The sequence below is a fragment of the Bubalus kerabau genome, chromosome X, assembly GCF_029407905.1.
Source record: "Bubalus kerabau isolate K-KA32 ecotype Philippines breed swamp buffalo chromosome X, PCC_UOA_SB_1v2, whole genome shotgun sequence".
Lineage (NCBI taxonomy): Eukaryota > Metazoa > Chordata > Mammalia > Artiodactyla > Bovidae > Bubalus > Bubalus kerabau.
This window is the reverse complement of record NC_073647.1, coordinates 5,317,172-5,331,342: the sequence shown is the minus strand read 5'-3', so window position 1 is coordinate 5,331,342 and position 14,171 is coordinate 5,317,172. Positions and strand designations below refer to the sequence as shown.

The following is a 14,171-nucleotide window of genomic DNA, read 5'->3' as shown; positions in this document are numbered from 1 at the left end:
GGATGAAAACTAATGCAGGAAAAGACACGTTTTAAAACAACAAAAACAGGCAATATGGTTTGAGAACATAAAAGCTGGAAAGCTCTGAGCCCTCTCTGATTCAGGGAGTACCTCCCTTGTAAGAAGAGTCTGTCAATTTTCACATGAAAATGGCAAAACACTAATCTTCAGAGTAATAGGTTGTCTGTTTATACAACCGACTGCATATGTAAGTCTCATATCCTTCTTTTGGCATGAAGTGAATCAACTTTGCGACCATAAGGTTCCTGAACACTTTTCTAATCTGATGATACTTAAAGCAAAAACAAAACCTGCCTTGGCACTCAGTAAGTCTTCACTAGAATTACTCCTTAGTAAACTTGCTATAGAATTCAAGGCAGAAGTCTGCCTCTGAGTTTATTAAATTCCGACATAAAAAAGTAAATTCGATTCACTATTTTAACAGGATAAGCTGGTACTTGGTTTTTGGTGTGCAGCCTCTTTGAAGTTGTACCCCTTTCCTTGTCTCTTTTCGAAGACAAAAAACGTCACTCAGAAGTGAAACTCTTGAATCTGCTTCCTCAGATTAAGGTTTAAAAGAAATAAGGCAATCCACCACACTATACTGGGTAAAACCATTTTATTAACTGACCAAAGCACTTCATTTTGTTTTCTGATTTGAGGTAAAACCATTAAACACAGTTCACAAGAAAATACAATGACTATTACTACAATTACAAGAGTTTGAAACCTCACTAGTTATTCATATAATACTTTTACAAATTCATACAACTGTACAGTCTACTTAAGCTAAGTTTATTGTTAACCAAGACCAATATCAAAGACCAAGACACTTGACTACAACTCTTGCAGTGGCTATAGTTTTGTAACAACAGAAGAATAACTGTTAGGTTATGAATACACTTTAAAAACCACTTGGCCAGTAATGTGTACGGTTTCCTCATTCTTCAGGGGCGTGTGTGAAGGCTCTTAGAGAGCAATCTGCTCCTGTCCTACACGGCCCCCTCACATGTCCAATCATGTGAAATAACCAAGAACACAGGGATGGGGAAAATAGTCCTACAATCTTATTCATGTATTTTCGGTTTTTAGGCAAGCCAGCTGATTTTCGCCAAAGCTTGCTTTGGAATGTTGAGATCCTATTTTCAGGCTCATTAGAGATTACTGTTAAGTGAGGGCATCTGAGTGTTCTAAAGAGCACAGGACAATGATGCTGTCCCCAAACAGAGAAAGTAGGTTACCTGTGATTGAGTCCAGCTTTGAGATTTCATTTTGTACTGGACCGCTCTCTTTAATCAATACCAAAGCCTTTGGGACACTGCAGATTTGCTTTAGAGGTAGAGAAAACAGAAATCATGCAGTTAGGTCAATTGAGAAATAAAGGATTTTCTATCTTTAGAGAATATCATGACTCAAAGTCCATTCTTTGTTTCTTGACGCTTGAAGGACTTCACACATTTAACCTTTAAACCTGTTTGGGGGGAATACCCATGTCTTACCTGTCTCTCAGGAAACACAAGTTCCAATTCAGCCTGCACTGACTACAAATAGAAGAAAAACCGTAATAACATTTGTCTTACAGCACTGCAGTTCACTTTCTGGATTTGTGACACACAAACATATCATGCATTCTAAGACAGAGTTAGCTTTATCAGTGTCACTAGTGATGTTAATTAAAAAAATGTACAGCAAGTGCAAAACTTTTCTAAATATTGAAATCACCATGTTTTAAAGACAGACTGGAATGTTACAAATGATTCTGCAAAATACAAAAATAGATATGCTTCCGCTGAAGGCCTTAATCATTCTTCCGAGTGCTCTCATCTTTTGGCTCCTCCTCGTCTGAGTACACGGTGGGCTCCTCCCCATCCTTCAGCAGTTTGCCCACGTGATGGTACTTGACTGGAAGAAAAGAAGATGACACAACTGGTCATTCTCACGCTTTGGAGAAAACCATTATATTTCGTTTGAAAGCACTTACGAGAGGCCTACAAGCAACACAAAAACATGCTGGGATTCTACAAGGCAGTTTATACCACAGTCCCAGCCAAGTCCCAGGGAGTTAGTTTTGTTCAGCAGATAGAAGTATAGAATGGGGAGTGATGCCTGACAATGTGTGTGCAAGGTAATGTCAAAGTGGGTTGTTTGAGTGTAGGGGAATGTTCAGCAGAGCAAGGGCTTGGTATGAGTTAGTTGGAAGGGTTGCAGGACACTTCGTGGGAGAGGGATATGCTTTGGAAGATGGATAGAAGGACTTGGGGAACGAGGGGTTTCCACAAAGTGCCAACGCCATTCACAAAGGCATTTAGGTGAGACCAAACATCTGGGGAGCAATAAAGAGACCGACTTGGCAGGAGGAGACTGGGAGCAGCGTCAGCCAAACAGGGTGGGGAAATCTTATGAAAGATGTGGAAAGGCAGCCTGAGGAGTCTGAACTTATCCCATAGATAGCAAAGGGCACCGAAAGTGCACAACAAAGGAATGACAAGGTAAAATAGTGCTATGGTAACAACGGTTTCACTGTGTGAGGGCAGGGCAAATTAGTCAGGAGAGTCCAGGGACAGGGTGACTAGGAGGCCAGCGGGCAGATCCTCATGGGGAGAAACGTGAGCCAGGAGGAAGGCAGTGTCCATGGGGTTGAAAAGGGAAGGATATGAGACCCATTAAAGGCAACTGGAAACAGGAGTTACGGAAGTGAACACTGGAGACTCCGTGGACCGAAATGGGGACTTTGTGACCAGAGACTGACAACAGGGACTGGAGAAGTGCAATTAGTGTTGGCAAGATGAAGGTCTCAGTAAACGTTTGAGACAGAAGGTTCAGTGGAATGGTGGGGGCAGAAACCATATTGTAGAGAGCAAGGAGGGATGGAACAGTGGTTAGGGGAAGCCATGATTACTAGATGCTTGTCTGACAGAGGAAGGAATGATAATAGTCTCGGAGGATAAAGGGGAGAGCAGGAGACAGAATTTTCCCTCAACTTGGGGAAAAAAAGCTAGACGTGGTTAAAGGCAGTGGTAAAGGAAACAGGAGAACACTGGAGATTTTGGAGAACGCAGGTTTAAGAGAGCAACCAGAATGTAAGAGACTCGAGGAGGGACGGAGTCAGCAGATGACCACCATATTGGCTGTATTATCGGGCCAAGTTAGTGTAGGGTTAATTATCCCAGTGTCAGAGGTCAAGAGAACTCCTCTTCTGAATGTGGGTAGGAACTAAAGGAGTAACCAACCTGTTTAATCAGGTAACTGGAGCTCCTTTGCTGTTAGAACTTGCCTATTTGAACATATTATAAAGGTCCCTAGGGTGCTTGTGACTGTACAAGACAAATAAAAGCTGGGTGGCACCTGAGAAACCTGCCTTAAGGGGGAACCATGCCAGTTTTGAGTGTAGCTCAAGTGTCATGACAGTATTTGGGACTAGCCTTAGTTTAAGGGGTTGGGGGAACCACGGTTTTTTACCCCACTGATGAAATTAAGTCCGATAAAATAGAGCTATGTAAATTATGAATTACAACTCATTGGTTTCATATAGAACACTCTATTGTTACAAAGGCATCCTGAAGATGCAAAAAATGAGGGACTGTTAGATAGCTGAATTATGTTTTCAGAGTACAAAGACTTGCCTCTGGACTTGAAAGTTATACTTAGTTGACTTGGGATCCAAACTCTAAAGGTAGAGTTATACCTGGCTAATTATTAATTCAGAACTCTCTCTGAGGTCAGCATTACTCTCAAAACAGTTGAATTTAGCAAAAAAAAAAAAAAAAAAATTACAGAGAACAGTAAATAGAAAATGACATTTACAATGAAAAATGACCCTCAAGGAAATGGTCACTATCTTAACATACTGTTTCAAAGCTTGGAAAGATTATTATTCAAATTCTTAGCAGGGAAATATTGCTAAAGATATCATTAAACACTTGGGTTGGACAAAAGCCAATTTCCCAATTCTTAGATTTGAACTTGACCTCCATCCTTACTTCCCCCCAAAGCCCTTGGTCCATAGCATAAACCAGGAAACAAGTGTCTCCTTTCTGCTTTCTTTTTAAAAAACGTAGACACCATTGTTGCTGGGCAGATTATAAGCATCATTTGTAGATGAGGCCTATAGTTAGGCTCAATTAGATTCAAAGAGAAGCTGTTTTGTACAATACAAGTCTCTCATTCTTTAACAGCAATGTGGGCTGCTTTTAAACAGCAAGTTCTACAAGTAAGGGCTTATGAAAATCCTTCTGTAGCCAAGATGGCTGCTCTCCTTTTCCCTGCACACCAAATCCTAGTGGGAAAATCTATGCAAACCTCAGAAATTTCAAAAACAGAAACCCAGGTTTCCACAGAGAACTAGCTAGATATTGGGATGCAGTCATGGCAAGTGACTCAGCACTGCTACAATTACTTCAAGCCATGAACTTGATCTGTCCAAGATTCAGGAGCCTATCAAAATGCTCTGCAGTTGCAGACTGCTTAGTAATAACTATTGTACTGCTGTGAATCCCATTATTGGTAGAAATCTGACCCTGGCAAAAACAAAAACAAAAACAAAAAAAACACCCACTTACAAGTGAACTGAGAGTCCCAGTCACTCAGGGTCTCCTGCTGGGCAGGAGTGAGGTCGGAAAGGTCATCGTACTCATCCTTCAGTGCTTCCTTATCCAGGCAAAAGGTGGCAAGGCCTCTGGATGCATCTCTTCCAGCAAAGACTCCATACGGCCCCTCTTTAAAAACAAAACCAAACCAAAGACCAATTGTCTATTAGACCGTCAATTTCTCTGTGGCTCACACACAGGAAATGGCTTCCTTACCAATGAGCATGGAGAGCCCATTTTTGAGTATCGAATTCCATTTGGAAACCTTAAGTGATTGACGTGGATCCTTTGATACCTAGTGAATACTGAACAACCTGTTGTCATTAAACTTTTAAATACTAAATCAGAATGCTATACTGAAGAGTTGGACACAACTGAACGACTTCACTTTCACTTTTCACTTTCATGCATTGGAGAAGGAAATGGCAACCCACTCCAGTGTTCTTGCCTGGAGAATCCCAGGGACGGGGGAGCCTGGTGGGCTGCTGTCTATGGGGTTGCAGAGTCGGACATGACTGAAGCGACTTAGCAGCAGCAGCAGCAGCATTTCTTGTGATTGCAAATAGCTAATAAAAAAGCCATAAATGATTATCTCCTGGGGGGAGGGTGTTAGTAGGGAATGATCCAAGATATAGTTCATGGATCAGAATTCAACTTCTGGACATTGAACCTAGAACCTGGCTCTGTTCTAGGGACTAGGGTTGCACCAGTGAAAGTTATGGTTTCTGAAGATAAGAAACGTGCGTGCATGCAAAGTCAGTCAGTCACGTCCAACTCTGTGCGACCCTATGGACTGCAGCTTGCCAGGCTCCTCTGTCCATGGAATTCTCCAGGCAAGAATACTGGAGTGTGTTGCCACGCCCTCCTCCAGGAAATCTTCCTGACCCAGGGATTGAACCCACATCTCTTATGCCTCCTGCATTGGCAGGTGGGTTCTTTACCACTAGCGCCACCTGGGAAAATAAGAAACACTAGAGTGTAAATAGAAACATTTTACACATGTATGCTAATACAATTTAATGAGCCAAAAGTGTCTCATAGAGATCTTTGGTTGTGAGACTAGACTGTGTTGAACATTAATGTATGGCCTCTGTAAGAGAAATCATTTTATGAGTATCAGTGGTTTAGAAATCTATCCACAGGTTACATAATCTTCAGTGAGAGTAAAGAAGGCATGGAATCAGGTCTGTCAGCTGTTTTGGGTGGGTTTGAAGACTCTGAAAATTCTATAAAATATCTGACTGCTATTATACATAATGATACTAAATTTTTGTCTAAGAGAGCAGTGAATCATTCTGTATGTACTTCAAGTGGATTTTTCGACTTATTTAAATATTGCACCAGTAAATGTTAAGAATCCAGTGTACTTTAAACAATGTGTTGTTTCCCCAAAGGTAGATCAAGTAGCAAGTCAGATATGAAGAAGTTTGCAGGTAACTACCACACCAAGTGGGCTTCCCTGGTGGCTCAGAGGTTAAAGCATCTGCCCGCAACGCAGGAGACCCGGGTTCAATCCCTGGGTCGGGAAGATCCCCTGGAGAAGGAAATGGCTACCCACTCCAGTATTCTTGCCTGGAGAATCCCACCGATGGAGGAGCCTGGTGGGCTACAGTCCATGGGGTCGCAAAGAGTCGGACACGGCTGAATGACTTCACTTTCTGACTTCGCTTTCACCATACCAAGTATGAGAACAGATCACATTTCAATATGGCCTGAAACCTCAATCCACTAGGACACTTTTATTTTTACAAATTAGAGGAAATTTATGATCAACTTTTAAAGGCACATAAGATTCCGAAGAAAAATGGTTGTTTTTCATCACCATTACATGGTACCATTTCCACTAGAGAAGGTAAACAGGCCAAGTGGATGGGTTTGGACCTCACCATTTTAGAACTTATGGTTATGGAATACTGAAAACACTCTTGAGGGGAGCATTAAAAATCTTTGGAGAATATATACATTATCCACCAGAATATATAGTCACTAGAATGTAAGCTCCATGAGCAGAGATGTCGGCCTGTTTTGTTCACTACTATATTCCCAGCACCCACAAAGGTGCCATACATACAACATCATTAAAAATAACGAATCATTTTCAGGAATCCTTTATAACACAAAGTGTAATTTCCACGTGATGTTACAGATGCATGGACTCATGCAGGTAGAGACTGAGATCTCACAATGGGCCATCTTTATCACTTTAAAGACGGACAACTGAGGCCTAGAGAGAACAATGCTTTGCCCCAGGTCACACAGGTGGTGAGTGACCCAACAAGGCAGAGAACCCAGGCTGCCTGACTCCCAGTTTCAAGCTCTGTACACAGGCCTACATTCCTCTCAATGACTTTGCAAACTACAATTATATGGTGAAGCTCCAGGCACGTTTCAACTGCTTTATGGGGTGGCTTGGTCGTAACAGATATTTACACGATTACGTTTACTGATAAAGCCTTTAGGTGCACCACTGTAATTGACAAATAATATAGGTATGGTTTTCAAATTATTTTGACAGTTACATGTTTATAAGAAGTAGGTCTTCTAAATCCTCCCCAAGGAAAAACTGTGGCGTGGGAGAGGTTTAGTACATCTGATGTTGATGAGTTGGAGGGGGAGAGTAAAACAAACCAGGAGTGGGGATGAAGGCAGATTGCTGCCTTCTTCACTCTCCCTCCTCTCCCTGAACCCCCTGATTTTAGACGCATCCATACTGGAGGAGCTAAAACCCCTTCTTCCTCTGATCCAAACATGCTGTAAAGCAGAACTTTCCCAGCCTGGAGACTCCTCGAATTTGCCTGGGGGTGGGCGTGTTAAAATGCAGATTTCTGGATCACCCCTTTCCCCTACTCTTGGGGGAGATTAGGCTGGGAATCTGTATTGTACCTCAAGTGCATCAGGTGATTCTGATCTGCAACCAAGCCTGGAAAAGCCTCATTTCTAAGGCCCTACCAAGCCTGTCCCTCTCCAACAGCTCCTCAGTCAACCAGCCCTCATTTCCCCTCTGGTTGGCTTTTCCATGAAATCCCCACACCCAGCAGCCTTCGTAGCCCTACCCCTTTTGTTTCTCAGGATCCTCCCACTTCTCCCTCCCTCCATTTTTTTTTTTTTTTTTGGCTTCTAGTTCCTTCTCTCCTGCTATGGAGTGTAATACTGTATTACCTTCTGGTCTTGCCACATTCCTAACAACCGCTACATTCAGCCTTCTACATCCAGCTCCCTTCCCCCTATGGAGCCTCCCCTGTTCACCTCCCAGCTTTCCCCGTCTGCCACACACATACCAAACACATGCCACTCACATACCTGACACATGCCACATTGCTAGCACACGCGTGCGCACGCACACACACAAGCCTGACATGCCACATACGCATCACATAGAGCACACACACATCACTCACTGCCACGCACAGTGCTCCAACCTGCTGCTAATCTCATTTCTCATTTCCTTCTCCCACACCTCCCCATTCCTCATGGCTACCCCTGGGGTCATCAGCCTTCCCGGCCCCTCCAAGGCTAGACCTCCCGACCCTCTCTCGCCCTCCCTCCCATCATGTTTCCCTCGAGACACTCTCATTTCCTTTCCCCAGACCGACATGATCCCCTCCTTCCAGGAACCCTCGAACCCGATACCTTCCAAACTCCTCCAACACTGCGCTCTGCTGTGCCACCCCCACCACCCTCCGCCTTCCAGACTGACGATCTCACCCCCTCATCCACCCCCGGCTTAAGCATTTCAGTCTTCTTCCTCCACCCCACGCCGGGGCTGGCGGTGCGGACCGGGAATCTGCGATCCCACTGGCTCGCAGCCTTTCCAGGGTGCCTCTGGCCCCCTGCCCGCCCGGGGAGCCTCCCTGCCCCGCCCTCCCAGGCTGGACACCATTCCAGCCCCTCCCCGGGCGCCCCGCTCCCTCCTCGCCTCTCCGGGACCCAGCCCCGTGCTGGGGCCCCTTCTTTTGTCTTTGCGGCCCCCCGGCCAGCCGCCGTACCAGGCCCGTAGAACTTGCGGCCTTTGGTTACGTCGAACACCTTGCCATTGATGGCCATGAGTATACGCGGGTCCTGTACGCCGTCGAAGCGCCGCAGCTCGGCAGGGGTGAAGTCGCGCCGCTTAAGGCGGGGCAGCGGGGGCGGCTCGTCGTCGTCGCTGTCGCTGGCCGCCGGCTGGTCCCCGCGCACGATCTTGTAGAGCAGAAAGATGCAAAGGCCAAGGAGCAGCAGGTTGAGCGGCGACGTGAAAATCTCTTGCAGCAGCCCGCCGCTCTCGAGCTCGCTCGTGTCTGCGCCGGTCGCCGCCACATCCTCGGCAGCCATGATCGCTGGAGCAAAGGTTGGGCCGGGATAGGCAGGGATCCGGAACTTGCTTTCTCCTCCCTCTTCGCGAGCTACTGGAGCGCGGGGCCCGGCTGACCAAGACTAGCCAGCGGAGGAGGTGGAGCCAGGCGGGGCGGAGTCGGAGGCGGACGGGCGGGGCCTTTCAGCCCCGCCTCCCCGCGGCAGCCGAGGCTCGGCGCGACTCAGTCAGGCCCCGCCCAGCTCAGGCCCCGAGACTTGGCCTCTGTTTGGTGGTGGCTCCCCTCCCCCAGCCGGATCCTACCTCCTCCGCCAAGGGGATTGCGGAACACACCCCTCAGCAATACCTGCAGGGCCTGGCCGCAGCCTCACGCCATCCCCACGCCAGCCTCTAGCTAACTGCGACGCATCACGCAGCCCTCCTCCTTACCCCGAGTTGTTGATCACACACCTACCCGCTTGGCTTTGCCGGGCTCTGTGTAAGGTCTTCTCAGCCACCTGATGCGAACCAAACACTAACTCCATTTCTCCTGCTTTAACCTTCTCCCAGCCTTCCATTCAATGAGAAGACTCATCTTTCCCCGGCCAACCCTCGGAATCACGAGGCTCTCTTAGGAGACAAGAAACTGACTCCTTAAACTCCTTTCCCACCCTAGCTGCTAGAGACTCAGACTAACCATTTTCACCTGGCTCCCCTTGGCAGCCTTTCTCCAGTCCTCCTCCCACCAGATTCTGTGGGGCAGACACCCCTCGGGATAGGTCAAATCAGTGCCTGGGCCTCATCTGAAAACTCCCCCAGTGTCTGGTGAAAGAGATCAGATTGTTTGATTTGCTTTGGGTTCGTTTTTGGAACACTAAATCCTTTTTGCAATCACTGATTTGCTCAATCCCAGGGCATCAGCGGGCAATACTCTGTTGCACTTTTTTTGGTTGTTGTTATTGTTTGTTTGGTTTGGTTTTTTGGCTCAGAATAATCACCAAAGTTTCTTTGTTTGGCAGCGTTCTTCTATTTGAAGTTGGTCGAGCTATCCTTGGCAGTCATAATAACCCTGTGCTAGAGCCCAGATGAAGGTGGGAGTTTGAAAGGATCCTAGATTTGGGCCGTTGTTTCCTTGGTATTTCATCCGGCCTTTGATGTGCTAACCGGCTGCACAGGAGCAGCCTCACGGAGGAAGCACTGTCTGTACCCTTCAGAGTCTTAATGTGGCTGCCCTCTTTACGGTGGCAGGGGGAGGGGAGCGGAAGAAAGAGTAGAGAGAAGGGGAAAAAATAATTAAAGCCAAGCCATGTACACATCTGCAACCCAGAGCAGTACTTTTCCATCAAGAGTTCTGTTTGCTGGCACAAAATTTACTCCCCCTCCCAACACGCAGGAGACTGGAGAGATTTGGCTTCTTACCTCAGAATTCTAAAAATTTCTGGCACAAACTGCTTCCATCCCTGCCCCCCCCACCCCATCTTCTTAAATCATTTGTGTGTGTGCTCAGCCGCTCAGTCTTGTCCGACTCTTCCTGACCCCATGGACTGTATAGCCCACCAGGCTCTTCTGTCCATGGAATTTTCCAGGGAAGAATCCTGGAGTGGGTTGCCATTTCCTTCTCCATAAATCATGCAAAAGTGCATATGAACTGAACAATCTTTAAGTCGGGCCCACACACTTTTATTCACAGATCTAAATTTAGGATTAGCTGAAATGGCCTTTCCAGATCTTTTGTCAAACCTCTTCAATTTAATCAGGGAAAGCAGGCTCAAACTGGGGGCACTGGGCTGTATTTAGAATCAGATTGTCTTTTTAAAAAAACAAACAAAAAAATCTGTGTATGGCCAAGACAGTTAACAAAAACAAAAAAGTTGTGAAATATATTTACATTTGCAACTAATATGACAGACAAAAGATTCATATCTTTTAAGAGCTTGTTTTGATTGACAAGAAAACCGTAAGAGACTAGTTAGTGAATGGGCAAAAATCAAAATAGAGAGTTCACAGAAGAAGGAATACCAGTGGTGAATAAGCATATGAAAAATGTTCAGTCTCAACAGCAATGACAAATGAAGATAACTCTCTCACCTACGACTTTCCTACAGAAAGGATAAAAAAAAAAAAGTGGAGGCTGGGAGTTATATACAATACTGATCAGAGACACTTGTACACTGCTGGGGAGAGTAGAAATTGGTATAACCTTTGGTTATCTGTAAAAATATTTGCTATCCATTGATATCCTACTTCTGAAACTCTACTCTTTGGTTCATTAAATCCACCAGTAGGGATCTATCCCTAGGAAACATTTAGAAATGCAAATGAAGATTTCATTACTAAGATGCTCATCAAAGAATCATCTGTAATGTGGAAAAACTGAAAACAACCTTAATGTTCAACTTTAAGAATAGCTGATTAATCCACTCGGATTGTGACAAAACCATAAAATTGTGTGTGATGCAGCCATACAGATATTATCATGACACAGGAAAATGCTTGTGTTTTATTCTTAAGAGAGAAAAACAGGATACAAAACTATATACAATGTGAACTCAACTATGTAAAAAAATGTATAAAAGGAAGCCTGAAAGGAAGCATGCTAAAATGTTAACTGTTGTGATTGTTTCTTCTTTATACTATTCTGTATTTTCCAGAATGAACACATGTCCCTTTTAGCCTCAGGAGGGAAAATGGTTTATTATTTCTTGTCTGAAAAAAATGTAGAATGTAATACATGTTCACTACAGCACACTTTAACAATATATAAGTAACAAATGAAACTCATTTCTCCCTCTCCCAGCTCCCCAAACAATCTTGAAATTCAGCCCACATGTTAGCAGTTCGTCTGTATTCCTGCAGAGATATGAGACACACACACGCATACACATACACAGATTTTGTTTTACAAAACTAGGGAAATTTTAATAATAAATAATTCTTCAGGCTTTTTTCTGAGAGGTACAAAGTAAAAAATACCAACAAGCCACTAGCTCCCACTCAGATAAACTGTGTTTGAAATTTTTAAAGGGCACATTTGTTTAAGGTTACAAAATTCAAACTATAGCAGCATACAAAAGGTAACTTCAGTCCCCTCTCCTCACCTCTGGTTCTCTCTCCTCACCTCTGGTTCTCTCTCCTCAAAGGTAACCATTATTAAAAGTGGGGAAAATGTCAGACAGAGAAAGACAAATACTGTGTGATATTACTGATATGTGGAATCTATAAAAGAAAACAAAACTGAACTTAAAAAACAGATTATGGAAAGATGGTTACCAGGGGCTGGGAGTGGGGCAATAGGAGAGATGTTCAAGGATGCACATTTGCAAATAAGTCCTGGAGATCTAATATGCAGTACAGTGATTGTAGACAACAAAATCATATTATAAGCATTAAACTTACTAAGAACCTGGATCTTAATTTTTCTCACCACTAGAAGAAATGAAAATTATGTGAGGTGCCAGAGGTGTTAGCTAACATGACAGTGGTAATCTGCAACAATATGAATGTATGAGGTCAATATGTTGTACACCAGAACCTGCTGCTGCTGCTAAGTCGCTTCAGTCGTGTCTGACTCTGTGCGACCCCATAGACATCAGCCCACCAGGCTCCCCTGTCCCCGGGATTCTCCAGGCAAGAACACTGGAGTGGGTTGCCATTTCCCTCTCCAATGCATGAAAGTGAAAAGTGAAAGTGAAGTCGCTCAGTTGTGTCTGACTCCTAGCGACCCCATGGACTGCAGCCCACCAGGCCCCTCCATCCATGGGATTTTCCAGGCAAGGGTACTGGAGTGGGTTGCCCCATGATGTTATATATCAATTATATCTCAATAAAAAGTGGGGGAAATGTTTTTATGGAGGGCTAGGGGGGTTATGGGGCTTCCCTGGTGGCTTAGAGGTTAAAGCATTTGCCTGGAATGCGGGAAACCCGGGTTGGATCCCTGGGTCGGGAAGATCCCCTGGAGAAGGAAATGGCAACCCACTCCAGTACTCTTGCCTGGAGAATCCCATGGAGGGAGGAGCCTGGTAGGGATCGCAAAGATGGAGGGAGGAGCCTGGTAGGGATTGCAAAGAGTCGGACACGACTGAGCTACGTCACTTCACTTCACAGGGGGGTTTATGGGCTTCCCTGGTGGCTCAACTGGTAAAGAATCTGCTTGCCAATGCAGGAGATGCAGGATTTGATCTCTGGGTTGGGAAGATCCCTTGGAGAAGAGAATGGCAACCCACTCCAGTATTCTGGCTGAGGAAATCCCATGGACAGAGGAGCCTGGTGTACTACAGTCCATGGGGCCGCAAAGAGTCAGACATGACTGAGTGACTCACACACACACACACACACACAGACACACACACACAGGGGGTTATAATTTTCACTTGTCACAGTCCAGTGCCCTTCCTGCTATACCTCTATAGCAGGGTATACCCTTGGAGGGGCAATGGATTAAAGGTAGTCTTGCTTCATATAGAGCTTTGAAAATGCCATTGAAAAGCTCAAGAAGTGATCCAGACTGAAAATGTAAATGCTTTCAAAGCAGAGTTGATGTTCAATAAAATGGGCTGTTGGGTAAACACTGGGATGTTGAGATTGAAGGCAAGCCTCCTACCATTCTAGTTCATGTCGCAACTCTCAGTGGAAAGGTCTTGTCCAGAGTGGCAATTCTCAAAGTTCTCTGGAAAGAAGCCAGGTGCTCTTGACTAAACAGCCCCCTCCAGCCCATGAGAATTGCAGTATATATAATGTATGGCTTCAAATCAATGTCTAAAGCCTATGTATTTGACCTGAGGACTACTTATTTCCCAAGATATACGTTAAGTCTTTTAATGTTTCCAAGCTTCTTGTCTCCTTTAAATTATTTTCATAGGTTTTAAAGAACGTTTAAAGAAGAATAGGACAATTGGCTGATTAGCTAGAAAATGTGTGGGAAGGAATTCAACCTCACTAGTAATCAAATACATACACAGGAATGCAGTGACAACATATCATTTTTCAGCACTCAAATTATCAGAGTGTTATTTTTGCCTTTGGCTGTTTGAAGCTTTTTAAGAATGGTAATACTTTGTGTTGGCAAGCATGTAGCGAGATGCTTACTCAGACACAATGCTGGCCAGAGTGAAATGGCTAGGATGAAAGATTCATCTTATTCACCAGTGTATTTCATGTCTCATATAGTAGGTGATCAATAAATATTCGATGAGTTAAGGTATATTAGAAGTGGACATAGACTTTCTAGTGGTTTACAGTGACTGTAGCCATGAAATTGAAAGATGCTTACTCTTTGGAAGAAAAGCTATGACAAACCTAGACACTGTATTAAAAAG

At 44.6% G+C, this 14,171-nt stretch overlaps 1 protein-coding gene across 1 annotated transcript; it reads right to left on the bottom strand.

Annotated features, from left to right (window-relative positions):
- Positions 1 to 602: 602 nt before the first annotated feature.
- PGRMC1 (progesterone receptor membrane component 1) lies at positions 603 to 8,998 on the bottom strand. The gene is made up of 3 exons (XM_055565233.1): positions 8,573 to 8,998; positions 4,560 to 4,715; positions 603 to 1,902 (listed from the first exon to the last, which is right to left on the bottom strand). Exons 1-3 carry the CDS (start codon positions 8,895 to 8,897, stop codon positions 1,799 to 1,801), a joined length of 585 nt encoding a protein of 194 aa, XP_055421208.1. The 5' UTR covers positions 8,898 to 8,998; the 3' UTR covers positions 603 to 1,798.
- Positions 8,999 to 14,171: the final 5,173 nt, after the last annotated feature.